The sequence below is a fragment of the Bactrocera tryoni genome, chromosome 2 (genome assembly GCF_016617805.1).
Source record: "Bactrocera tryoni isolate S06 chromosome 2, CSIRO_BtryS06_freeze2, whole genome shotgun sequence".
In the NCBI taxonomy this organism is placed as follows: Eukaryota; Metazoa; Arthropoda; class Insecta; order Diptera; family Tephritidae; genus Bactrocera; species Bactrocera tryoni.
In genome coordinates, this window is record NC_052500.1 from 9853115 (window position 1) to 9866740 (window position 13626).

Consider the following 13626-nt stretch of genomic DNA (forward strand, 5'->3'; position numbering starts at 1 on the left):
GTGCTTAATTTCACAACGATATCTCAAAAAATATAGCATATATATACAGTGAAATTCCTCATAACCGGACAACCAACTTCGCAAATTATTAAGAATTAAGAAAAAAACGAACGGGAATTAAAAAAAAAGGGGACTACAAGTTGTACAAAATTTTTCTGAATAATTTAAAACATCTTTCGCGGTTATCAGAGATAATTTGAACGTAATGTGAGCGGTCATTGGAACGTATTCATGTCCGGTTAAAGAAGTGGTTTTGTATGAAAATATTAATGAAGACGTTGTGTTCATTTAATTTGTCCAGTTATGAGAGTTGTGCAGTTATGAAGATTGTGCATATTGGCGAATTTCACTGTATAGACTTTATAGAGCCTTCGACGTTTTTTTTCTGGGTGATACAAGCTGCGTGACCAACTTATGTAAAAAAATGCTTTGGGTTCGAAAAAATTCTTAGAAAAATGCTTTTAATCAAAAAAGAGTTTACTCACTATTAAACAAAGTCATTGAAATAACAAAAGAAGCGCTTCAATTACAAAAGAATCACCAAAATTACAACAAAATAATCATGCAACTTACACTCACACACCAGGGACTTTCCAAATTTCGCCCAGCAAAACATTATTTGAAAGTTAATAGTTCAATTCAAGTCTATTGATAGAACTGTAAAGCTGCTTTGATCATTATCCTTGGAAATTCCCAGAATTCCAATATTAACGGTAGTTGAAAAATGTAATTTTTTTATTATGGAGATGAGCTCAAAAGCGCGTAATAAACTCATTTATGGCATGAGAACGCCTACAAAAAATACTTGCATCCATAAATATGCACACACACACACGCGCATATACTAATATATACCTGAACGCGCGCTATATATTTATCTATCTATTTATATGTATGTGTGTGAAGAAATACATATGTATGCATGCATTTGTGTGTGGAAACGCATAAGCAAGTGAAAAGGATATGGGCTCTTACGCGAAATCATTCAGCGAATACGCGGAAACATCGCGCCACTCGCGCTGTACCTGTTGCATATGCGGCGCTGCACTTGTGTGTGGGTAAATACGCAGCTGCGCAAGTGCAACAGCGGCAACACGACACAAGCGAGAATTGCATTGCAGCAGGTACCATTCTGCTGCGCGTTTATTGCGAAGGCTTACACGAGTGCTTCTTTATTAGTACGATCGTTGTTTTTGCTGTGAGCAGACGTGCCGCGCTCTCTCTGTGCTTGTGAGCGCAAAGATTTAGAGTGTGTTACAGAGAGCTGTGGTGACTCAAATGCTTGTATGCTGCGCATTTTTGTATTGGGAGCAGCGAAAAATATTGAGTAAATCAATTTAAAATAATTTTCATATTTACAAAAACTCATTGAGTTGGCTGTTGAGTGACATTTTACACGACTGAGTGACTTGAGTGTAATGCATTGAGTGTAGTGTGTGAAGTAATTGCTAGTGGCACGCCTCTACCGCAAGTAAGCGCCCATTTTCAGCTGAAAGCGCGCGCTCTCACTCGCGCTCACAGTCGCGCTGAGCGTTTCTACATCGCTAGCCAACAAATCGGCAGAGATACACGAGCGCCGCGAATACTAACAACAACGCTACTACATTTAAAACTCACATTGCGCGTAGTGCACTTGTTCGATGGCGCTCAACACTCAACACTCAGTGCTCACTCACTCACTCATACTAACGAATTTTGGCTCAATGCTCTTTCTACTAGCGCCCATAGTTTTCATGCTGTGTATATCTACTTAGTTAGCTAGCAAAAGCCGAGTGCCTGGCATTTGCTACTCAACCGTTTAGTTGTCGTGTCGCTCGCTCGCATTTTAACACGTCCGTTTCGAAACCGTTTGTTAACCCTTTGACTAACGCTGAGCAATTTCCATGGTTTTGTATCGTTTCAGAGTTGAAAGCGACCATGCGCGCATGGCTTCTACTCCTCGCAGTGCTGGCGACTTTTCAACCGATCGTTCAAGTTGCTAGCACCGAGGATATTACTTCGAGTTTCATACAGGCGATATCCCCGACAATAATAGAAGAGGAACAACAACAGCAGCAGCAAGACTTATTTGAATTGGCGAAGCAACGCGACACGCGTACAATATACAACAATAATAATAAAAACAACAACAACAATAATAAAAACAATAGTGCGCAACAATTAGTGGCGGCAAGCAGACAATTAACGGCAATAAGCCCAGTTATCGATATAACAGCGTTATCGGTGACCAAAAGAACACAAAGTGCAACAACAACAAAAGCAAAAACAGCGATCGCTACGATCTTTAGCTACAATCGGCGCAGTGATAGTGATAATTATACAAATAACGGTAATAATTTAAAGCAATTTAGTGCAAAGGATATTAAAGCAAACGGAAGTGGTGCAACAAACAGTGACGCAACAACAGCAATTGTTGTTGCAGTGCAAGAGAAACAAAAACAAAAACAAAAAATCAATAAACAAATTACAAAAACAAATCAAAAGCACAACGAAGTGAACGATAAGCACAATAATTTAATAGAAATTACGCGAAACAAAAACAACAACAACAACAGCGCAGTGCAAGTGCAACAATTAGCAAATACTAGCGATAAAACGAAAAGCGCGCAAGCAACAACAACAGCAAAAAGTACTAAAAAGCTTAAAGCAACAACAAGTGCAGTGTTAAGTGAACAAGTGGAAGCGGAAGTGGAAGAAGAAGCAGAGAAAATCGAAATGGCTATACAGGAGCATACATTAGCGACAGCGCAGGAGCATAGCAAGCGGCACAGAAATCATAAGAAGCAACAACAACAGCACAGACAGCAGCATATGCAACAACAACAACAGCATAAGCAGCAACAACAACATCTTATGCAACAGCAACACAGCGCGGCACAACACACAGCGACGGGCGCGAGCACGCATTTAGCGACGGCGGAACGCTTGGCCGCTAGTGAGGCAACTACAACGACGCATCTAGAAGCCGCTGAAAAGTTGGCACAAGATGCCAGCCGCGCCGCCAACACACCTGCTACAAGGACAAGCGCCGCCAGTGACGCATCCACAGACGATGAAGGCGACAGCGAAAGCGATGTCACAGAACCCGCCACATACAGTAATAAGGAGATTATCGGTGATAAATTAAAGCCCGATCCCTCGACGCTAGTCCAAATTGAGAATAGCCTATTGTCGCTGTTCAATATGAAGAGGCCACCAAAAATTGATCGTTCGAAAATCATCATACCCGAAGCGATGAAACAATTGTACGCGCAAATTATGGGTCACGAATTGGATATGGAGACTATACGTAGACCGAGTATGCTGTCACGTTCGGCGAATACAGTACGAAGTTTTACACATATAGGTGAGTGAAGAAGGCGATTATATAATTTTTATATATTTTTATAAATATTATATTTATTCCAATACTATATTTAATATAAATATGGACTTAAGGTGCGCTGATTTGAAATAATTTCCAATAGCATAGATTGCCAGCGGGCAAATTATGCCTCAACTATTAGATTTTTGTTTCAAGCTTCAAGTAAATTATACACTTAATCCTAAAACAGTTTTTGTAGTTTTTGGCGCTCAGCCTTTACATTTCTTCCTGAATCTTGTGCCACGCAATGTCTTCTTACAAACTATCAACCACTTGATAGCCCGCTTTCGAAGCTTCGAGAAATCATGAGAACATAGTAGTTATGACTAAGTTGTGTTGGACAGTTAACTGACGGACTTATGACTCATCAACTTCCAGTCTTAGACAAAGAGTTGCTTGTGAAAACAGTATTAAAGTGTACTGTGTGGGAATTGATGTCCGTGCTAACATATTAGAAAAAGTTTTGTCCACTCTAACAACGTTATAGTATAAACAAATCAGCTTGTCTGGGTAATACTTTTAGAGTATGGTGTTCAATTTTGATACAATTTATACAATATAATGCTACTAAGCTTCCTACTTCTGAACAAAAGTTAGTAATTATACTATAATATGTACATACCTAAGCCTTTAAGGATCATTACTTCTTACGCTATCTTTTAATTAATTCAATTTTTTTTAAATTATTTTTTGTTTTTAAATCTAGTATTTATATTTGTTGCAGCCCCTAAGAGTGCTTACTTCTTAACTAGAAGTTTATATCCAAGCGTTAGAAGTTTTTTAAAGTATTTTTTAAGGTTAAGTTTCATTTTAGTGGATCTATGGTGCGATAATCAAATTTATGAACGCCTTGTTGAATTTTGGCACCAAAGTTACAGTATGGTGCTGTCAAATAGCAAAAGAACATGCAGAGTTCCAAAATCGATTAATTAACAGATTTCAAAATAGTGCATAAATAGCACAAACGAGAGAACGCTGTCAATATTTTTATAATTCCACATAATTTATCTAATTTCTTAATTTGTCATTGAATTTGTCATGAAGTCTATGTTACTTTATTTGACTTAACGAAATTGACTTCTCGAAACTCGTAATACGATTAGATAATTATTTTCGGTTTTTGTGTATGAAAGGGCTTATTATTCTCTTATCATATAGCAAAAGAACGCTCAGGATATCAAATTTGATTAATTATTCGGTTAGTCATTTGGTTAATCTTTCGGTTAAATAACCCAAATAAGTTAAGTTTATTTAAACAACAAAAATGCGACCTAGAGCAAGAATATAAAATTTCAAATTTGGTTAATTATTTGGTCAATCATTCGCTCAATTAACCCACTTAAATTAGATTTAAAGAAAGTCCAAAAATTAGACCTATGAAATTATTTTGGTCAACAAAAAAGTTCAACAAAAAAGCTTTTCAGCATCAAAAAATGTTCCGATTACACTACTCAACAAATCTGAAAGAAAAAAATTTTCCTTTACACTACTCAACAAATCTGAAGGAAAAATGTCCGACTGATGCGCCAACTGGGCTGTGGGGTATTTGACTACACGTATTAAAATTTTTCAAATGATTTTAACCACTAATTAGAAACACCAAGTGCAATGTTCTTAAAGGCGTCCATAGACATATACTACTGTGATCAAATCGAAAGTTGAATTTTTAATTTATACTTCGCTTGTTTTTCGAATTGGTAAATATTTTTCTGTAAATTGGTAGTACTGTTAGTAACATATACTTTTATGCTAAATTTCACTACAACATATTCATTAGTATTTGAGATACGCGTCCTTTTATGAGGGTCTAAAAGTGAATTCTTCGATTTTTACTATGTCTGAATTTCTTGAACAAAGAAGTGCGATAATGCACCATCTGATACTGCATACTGAATCGAAGAAGGCTCTGATGGCCATCACGACGAAGGATTTTTCCAAGTGCTATGATGACTATCGTTGGCATAAGTGTATTGCAGCGGGAGGGGATTACTTTGAAGGAGATGAAATGTAGAAAATTCACTTTTCACTTTTCAATTTGATCACACTAGTATATCGTTACCTAAAGTGCAAAGCAAACTATCATCAAAGAATCGAAATTGATTTTTTATTGCTTACAATTCATCACATCATATTACAATATATATATGTACATATGTAGCATGACATTTTCAGCTGTCGCTGTCAGATATAACCATTTTATAACCAAAACTAAAAAAAATTCAATATGAGTGGTTTCCATTATATCGTTTCTTCTTGGCTTGTAAACTTGTGACAAGTGATGTTACGCTATTTTGCATTTTAGCTGACGATATATTGCAGTTATATTATATAATTGCATAATTCGCTAACTTCCAATGATGCGATTGGCAACAGTGCTCCAGCGTATTCCCTTGCGATATGCGGTTATGCGATAAAAAATCACAGCTCTAAAATGTATTAGAAACAAAAACAATATATTAAATCCACTTTTAGCAAGTTGCAAGGTATCTCTCATGCAACACACTCGAATTCCGCAGACCATTTGTGCCACAATCTAACGAGGCCACTTCAAGCACCTTTATTTCGGTGATTTATGTGAAGAGCAGCACCCTCACAACGCGAATGCCGTATTGTTTTGCGCGCAATGACCTTGAAATCGATTCAATGGAAATGTGTTAAGCCACACAAATACACGCACACACATACCATTTACATATACTATAGTATAGCGCATAATACAAAGCACTTGTTCTGCAGCACAATTTAACTAATAACAATTATTACAAAGCATATTTGGTAAAGATTTCAGATTTCGAGCAGCCTGAAATGGCTCGAGTCACAGCGACCGTTAGTGGCCCACCAAAATAGCCGCTTACCTGTTGCCTTGGTGCGAAACGCAAGTGCAACGTGCAACACAGCAACAAATACAAGCGGAGCGGAGACAAAAAGGTGCACAGAGCAAATACCTTGTAACATGTACGTGCATGTATGTGAGTGTGTATTATGCACGGGGTGATCCTTTCATTTACCGCTTAATGCAAAATCCTTAAAATCCTACTGTGCATTCGAGTGCTGGCCCATTGTGCCGCCGCGGTACTTGAGTGTCTCTGCGAAAGGTGTTTGTAACAAATTCCAGCGGCGTTTGTTACCTATGGCGGATTCCCGCTTAGATTTCAAGTACTGCGAATAATATGTTATTGTTCGTGTTGCTGTAGTCGGCGGCGACATCGACGGGGGTTGCCAACGCGCAGTGCGATTGCAGTCGGTACGGCAGACTGTGGGAATGTGTGAATTTAATTGTTTTGAGTGTTTGGCTCACCAGCTGCTGAGTGTGACGTAAAGTGCTCGATATATTGGCAACTGCAGTGCTGCCATATTATTCGAATGGATTTTTAGGTCTGCTTTGTAGTGGAGATTGCGCAAACTGTGCTCGTTTACTAATGTCCAATACGCTGGAACCGAATTAGACTTGGCATTTTTTCCAGAAAGCTCTAAGCTGTTCAAGTCTATTGAGAGCATAAAGCTTACATTGTTCTTTCGAGGTCTAACCGAACTCAAAGGTCTAAAGTATTAACTTTTACCGAGAGTTGATTGTTCCTGTTGATTTTTCAAAGTCCAAACGAACTGTGTTTTAAAAAACAAATCTAACCTCAAACATTGGTATCAAGAGCAAACCTTAAGATCAACTTAAAGAGTGAACGATTACCTAAAAGGAAGAAGACACCCTTCATTTTATATAGAAAGCTCCAAATTATTCATTTTTTATCGAGAATGTACAGTTTCTGTTGAGTTTTCGCAGTCTAAATGAACTCAGATTTAAAGAAAATCTAGCCTCAAACATTCGTTTCAAGGGCAACCGTTAAGATCGACTTAAGAAGCGAACCTTTAGGACGGCAGTCGGGTGAGAGTAGCCGGAACGGACCCGGATTTTTATCCGGCCAAGAACTGCGAACTCAGACCAACGCCTCGAAAATAATTCAGGAATATTTCTGCCGCTATAATAACAACTTGAAGGGAACGAACACCTGCAACGAACAAGCCTTGCTTCATTTATATAGAGAACGGTCCAAATTATTAATTTTCATCGAAAATTTGGAGCTCTCGTCCATTTCAGGAAGTCTAACCGAACTCAGCTTTCAAACAATCCAACTTCAAACCTCCGTATCAAGCGAAAACAATTAGATCGTTTTGTAAAGTGGAAAACTGTTTCAATAAATCCGGTTTTAAAAATGTTTCTGGAACGGATCTAAAAATGGTCACTGTTTTCTGTTCGAAAAGCGTTGGGTTACGACTTTTACCTTTAAAAAATGATTTATTTCTCATTACACATTAAGCTATTTGTAAGCTACATAATTCTATCAAAATTTCGATCACTAACTAATTCCCCAACCTGTATGCTTTGCTCTCTTCCCTTTGCAGAAAGTAAAATTGACGATCGATTTCCGCATCATCATCGGTTTCGCTTGTACTTCAACGTGAAGAGCATACCAACCGAGGAGAAGCTGCGCGCTGCCGATCTGCAGCTATCACGTGAGGCCATCAGCGATGCAGTGCTTAGCGAGCGTCTCGCGAATCGAACAAGCTATCAAGTGCTCGTCTACGACATCACACGAGTGGGTGTGCGAGGCAAACGTGAGCCCAGCTATAAGCTGTTGGACAACAAATTGGTGCATTTGAATAGCACCGACACAGTGAGTCTCGACGTGCAGCGTGCGGTGGATCGGTGGTTGGCGACACCGAAAAAGAATTATGGGTTGCTGATTGAAGTGCGAACGCTGCGTACGCTCAAACCGGCGCCACATCATCATGTACGGCTGCGACGTAGCGTCGACGAGCCGCACGATAGTTGGCAACACAAACAACCAGTGCTCTATGCCTACACCGACGATGGCAAACATCGTATGCGTTCAGCGCGTGATGCAACAACAAGTTCGTCGCGTTCAAAGCGTGCTGGTCATCATCGACGGGCGCATCGTAGGAAAAATAGTGATGAGATATGTCGACGACATTCGCTGTATGTGGATTTTGCAGATGTCGGCTGGAGTGATTGGATTGTGGCACCGCCGGGCTATGATGCGTTCTACTGTCAGGGCAAGTGTCCGTTTCCGCTGGCCGAACATTTGAATTCGACAAATCATGCGGTCGTGCAAACCTTAGTCAATAATCTCAATCCGGGAAAGGTACCAAAGGCCTGCTGTGTGCCCACACAGTTGGAGGGCATATCGATGCTCTATCTGAATGATCAGAATACCGTTGTGCTTAAGAACTATCAGGATATGACGGTGGTCGGCTGTGGGTGTCGGTAATAAGGCGCTAATGTGAAAGCAACAAAGCAAGAAAACAACAAGTTAACAAACAGCAATAACAGTAAAAGAAAATACAATGCTCGAAACGACGAAGAAGGCAACAGAAAAGCAACCAGACGAATAACTGTTGATATTCGCTAAAACGAATTCAGAAACGAATGCAAAAGAAACCAGAAGCCAAACCAAATGTCGTCGATAGCGTATTACGAATACATCGACCAAAAAAAAAGATGTGTCCGAGAACGACCAGTGTATGTGTGTGGGTGCGTGGTGTTCGTGTTCGTGTGCGTCGAGTCATACGCCGACTGACAGCTAAAAGAGAAAACGAGACAACGCCAACATGTACGCGAATTGGTGGACGTCAATTCGTCAATAACACGAGTTGTGCTGGAATGGAATGAGTGCGTGAGTGAGAGAGAGCGCGAGACTAGTTGACAGTTAGCCGCTATGCTCTTGCCAAAGGACGAAAGGTCAGAGTTCACTCAAGCAGCGGTCAGAACTTCGCTCATTTTCTGTCTCTCTCTCTTGCGCACACACGAGCGCACACGCATCGGGAGCGCAGACGCGAGAGCATTAAATGCTGGGTTTCAAGCCGCTTCACGCTTTAATAAGTTTAAATTTTATTAAACGAAATGCAAACAAAATGGACTGAATATATGAATTTTAAGTATACATTTTAGACTTTATTTCTTAAAATAGAGCAAGTTAATAAGTGAAACATTAGCAAAGCACAGCGCAAGGCTGAAGGAGTTAACAGACAGTTGCACGCGCGCGCTTAAAACGTAGCGCAACACCAAAAACGACTGTCACAATTGACAGCCAGGCTGCCAAGACGTTCGACAGTTCGGTGAGAGAGCGCGCGCGCACTCAGCGCCGCAGAGTAGCAGACACTTCGTGACCGCACAACAAGTAGCCCGGCAGTGACGTCGCGCTGCGCGTGAAAGTCAAACGAAATTTGAGAAACGATAAACGCAAGGCAGCGCGCGCAGGAGTTAGAAAATGAACGCGCGCCCTTATATACTCAAATACATATATATATGTATATATTGTATATGGCGTAGTATATGCCATGCCTGCAACGCCGCCACCACCGCCGCCGCCGCATCACTACTGCTATTTCCGCGGCGCTGTTGGGCAGCTTATGCCAGCCGCTTACTACGCAACGTAGCGCGTTGCCAACCATTGTGTATTTTGTGTGCAAACACTGCGCAGACGCAACTGAGCTAGCAGCTGAGGTGTAAAGAACAATTTGTACAGTAGTGTTAGAAAAAGAAAATATTTTTATTATTAATTTTAAATAAATTAATTAAAATTAATAAATGTCTTGTTAATAGTTTTTATTTTTAATTATGTACCATGTAATATGTGTAAAGCGCAAAAATAGCATTTGTTTTTATATATTTTTATAATTTAACTTTTTATTTTCGTTTTTTTGTTTTTTGTTTTTACAATCGAATTGTGTCATTCGTAGTCACTGTAGCTGATTTACAGTTGAATAGGCGAGTCAGAAGCGAAGTTGTGAATAAATTATTCAAATTGATATTGGGAAAAAGTGCTTTTATTAAACAAAATTCCATAGAAAATCATACGACTTGCGCTTTCTTTCGAACGAAGAGAGCCAGCAAGTGCATAACGCCAAGCAACGCTCTTTGTATATACATTATATATATGTATATATATATACATATATGTATGTTTGTATGAAAATTCTAATTGATTATAAATTATGTTAACAAAAAGCGTAGAAAACAAAGCACAACAACAAGAAGAGCAACAACAACAACTTATACAAGCTACATATGTATACTTGCTGTTGTGGCTGCCGCACGGCGTGGCACGCGGTCAGTTGCCCGCTGTAGTCGCGCACCGTTTGGCAACTTAGGCCTCGATTATAATGCATTACTGACCTATACTACTTATTATTACATACTATGTTAATATATATGTATATTATTTTTAAATTTAAGTTTTTTAGCAGTTTTTCTAATTATATTCAAATTGTTTGTGCAGTTGTGTGACGAATATGTTGATACTATTTTTAAATTAAAAATTATGCATAACTATTTTGTAAAGTTTTTTTTCTACTATCGATTTATATACTATATATGTATGTATGTACACATATTATGTATAAGTGTATGTGTATGTTTTCCTAAACAATTTTGCAATCATAAAACAAGTTATTATAAATATATATAAATTTTATTATATATAAATATATAGAATTTTTGTTTCAAGTATACTATATAAACTACGATAAATATATATATATATGTGTATGTATGTAGTAGTTTTAACAATAATTATTTTTAAGTGGAAAAAATACTGAAAATTATGATGAAATGTTATAAACAACACTCACACACACACACATAAATAAACAAACACACATTTTTATTTATTTATAAATATATTTGAGAACAAAAAGAAAACGCAACGAAAGAAAGAAAAAAATATAAAACAAAATTTTTTATACAAAAAATAAATATGTGCACTTGGTTTTTTATTTACTGGCGTTGCAGTTGATGGTAGAGATGTGAAGTTTTGAGGAATGTTCGGAAATAATAGAAAGTATTAGCAAATACTTTCAAATTCTTAAAATTATTGAAGAAGCTTGCAAGTTTTGGTAAGAAAAATTACAAAAAAAATTAAAAAAAAATAATATATAAAAAACAAAAAAAGTGAATCTTTGGCAGCCTATGCTTTAGTCATCCGATCTCAACAGTTTCTTCGGAGTTTTACCGTTTTTCGTATTATAATCCCTGACAAATTTTGTAAAGTTATGTAAGTTTTCCATACAAGGGCAAGATTTTGATCAGCTAGTTTGTATGGCAGCTATAAGCTATAGTATTCCAAAAACAACAATTTCTCCACAAATTATAGCGCTGCCCGCTATTATACTCTTTACCAAATTTCTTAAAGGTATCTCATCAAATGAAAAGGTTTTCTAACAGGCACTTGATGCCGATCGCTTAGTTTGTATGACAGCTATGTGCTATAGTACTCCGACCCCAACAATTTCTCCGTAGATTTTAGCAATGCTCTCGATTATACTCGCTGCCAAATTTCACGAAGATAACTTGGCAAACAAACGAGTTTTCCTTACTGGGACTTGAGTTCGATAGGTCAGTTTATATGGCAACAATACGCTAAAATGCCTGGTATTATTAGGCATTTTCAGTACCAATTGGCAGTGTGGAATGAACACACTAACTACCTGGGTAGGGTTCGAGGGCCACCTGAAAGCTCTGTCGTACTTTGGGTCCGGCGCCCGGTTGAAATGCAACTCCACATTCAACTGACAAAGTGTCAGTTCTTTCCGCATTCGGTTATTAACCACAACCACCATTCTACTCCCCGAGAAGCCAGTACGCATGAGCAGGATGGAGCGAACTTCAAGGGCACCTGCTCTCCCTGGTACCAGAATTAAGTCTTCGGTCAGACCTCGTAGCCGAAGCCAATACCAGGTCAGCTTCCATTCTCTCTGGACTGGTGACCAAGGGTTGCATCTGCTAATCCTCATTACAACCAGAGCGACATGATTAAATCAAGTGGAATAGCTGCAAGAAATGTATGGTTTTTGGAACGCATAGCTGGAACGGAATGGACAACTTGATGGGCTTGCAAGGCATTTTCAAAATGCTTATACATGGAGTAGATTTGGGTTCCGCTGTCTTCTTGCAGTTTACTACTGAACGCGTTGTCTCGTGTGAACTTCGCAAGAGCTGATCGACCCTGAGTAATTGTGTGGTCGAAATATGCTTCTGGACCTGAGCTGATTTTGAGATCCCTGTTCTTAGCCAAATTCACCATTACTTTGTTGTCATACTCCTAAACGGCCACTGTCTAAAGCTCCTTCATGCGAGGTCCAAACATTGCTGTCCTTTTGATGATTTCAATTTTCAGAGGTTTTAAGGACTCTAATCTCATACCTTCATCCATTTAGTCTTATGATAAGTCCAAGGTGCTTTGTCGGCAATTAGCATTTCTACTTGTATAAAGCAAAGACGGATAAACGAAAAGAGGAAGGGAACTATTTAGTTGCTCAGAGGACAGAATCATAGTTCATTTTGATAACAATAGACAACCTAGTTATCAATAGTAATTTCTTAAGACAGTTAATAGTCTCAGCTAAAATTAATATCCACTATCTGACAATTCTGTTTTATATCGATTGCTGGTTGGCTCTGTATATTCTAGTGACGAATCGAACAGACAACTGGTATTAATCCAATATACTGGTATAACTAAAGATATGTAGAATAACAACTAAAATGAAGAGGACACAATAAAATAGATGTTGACGCCCTAACATAGGCTATAATTATGCATATGCGGTAGCCACATGAGTCTATAAGAATTGCATACATATGACAACAGCAGTAAGAGGAAGTATCACCTCTCGTGGATCAATTCCTAATGTCTCATGCCTAAAACCATCTTTTATAGTATTGAGTGCATAGGTTCACATTCTAGAGATTCATTATCTAGCTAAACCTTTGTCTTACATAAGATTTTATGTAGATTAGGATTTATATAAGTACTTACTTACCTTTAACATTCCTACAGCCTTTGCTTGGGTATTTCCCCTGCCTTCATTTCCGGCTCAAAATATGTTCAAAACCCCATCACTCGCGTCCAGTCATACACACACATAACTGAGAATAACTGAAAAAAAAGGAAAATAACAAGGGAAATCAATTACATGCGTACTTCCATTAACAAGTTACAAAATTACAAGACAAAACTGCGAGATAAAATAATTATTGCTTACAGGAAAACAAAAAACATCAACAACAACATTAAATAAGAGTCATTGTGAGCGTGGCAATGGATGAAGGGCAACAAGGAAGCCACACTTTGCTTGCCCACTTAAATATTGATATTCAATACACTCGAGAAGATCAATTGATTGGCGAACAAAGGAGCAGCAGAATGAGAAGTGCAACCGTTTCGGGCGATGAAACAACACGCCGG

General features: G+C 38.4%; 1 protein-coding gene across 1 annotated transcript; it reads left to right on the forward strand.

Moving 5' to 3' along the window:
* The first annotated feature begins 1801 nt into the window (after positions 1-1801).
* LOC120768560 (protein decapentaplegic) lies at positions 1802-10724 on the forward strand. Its single transcript, XM_040095308.1, has 2 exons — positions 1802-3346; positions 7763-10724. Exons 1-2 carry the CDS (start codon positions 1918-1920, stop codon positions 8647-8649), a joined length of 2316 nt encoding a protein of 771 aa, XP_039951242.1. The 5' UTR covers positions 1802-1917; the 3' UTR covers positions 8650-10724.
* The last annotated feature ends 2902 nt before the right edge of the window (positions 10725-13626 follow it).

Excerpts from the sequence above, each read along its gene's own strand:
- LOC120768560 (XM_040095308.1), top strand. The coding sequence starts at position 1,918 with ATGCGCGCATGGCTTCTACTCCTCGCAGTGCTGGCGACTTTTCAACCG. Across the intron at positions 3,347-7,762 it reads ACGAAGTTTTACACATATAG|AAAGTAAAATTGACGATCGA; the intron begins GTGAGTGAAGAA and ends TTCCCTTTGCAG.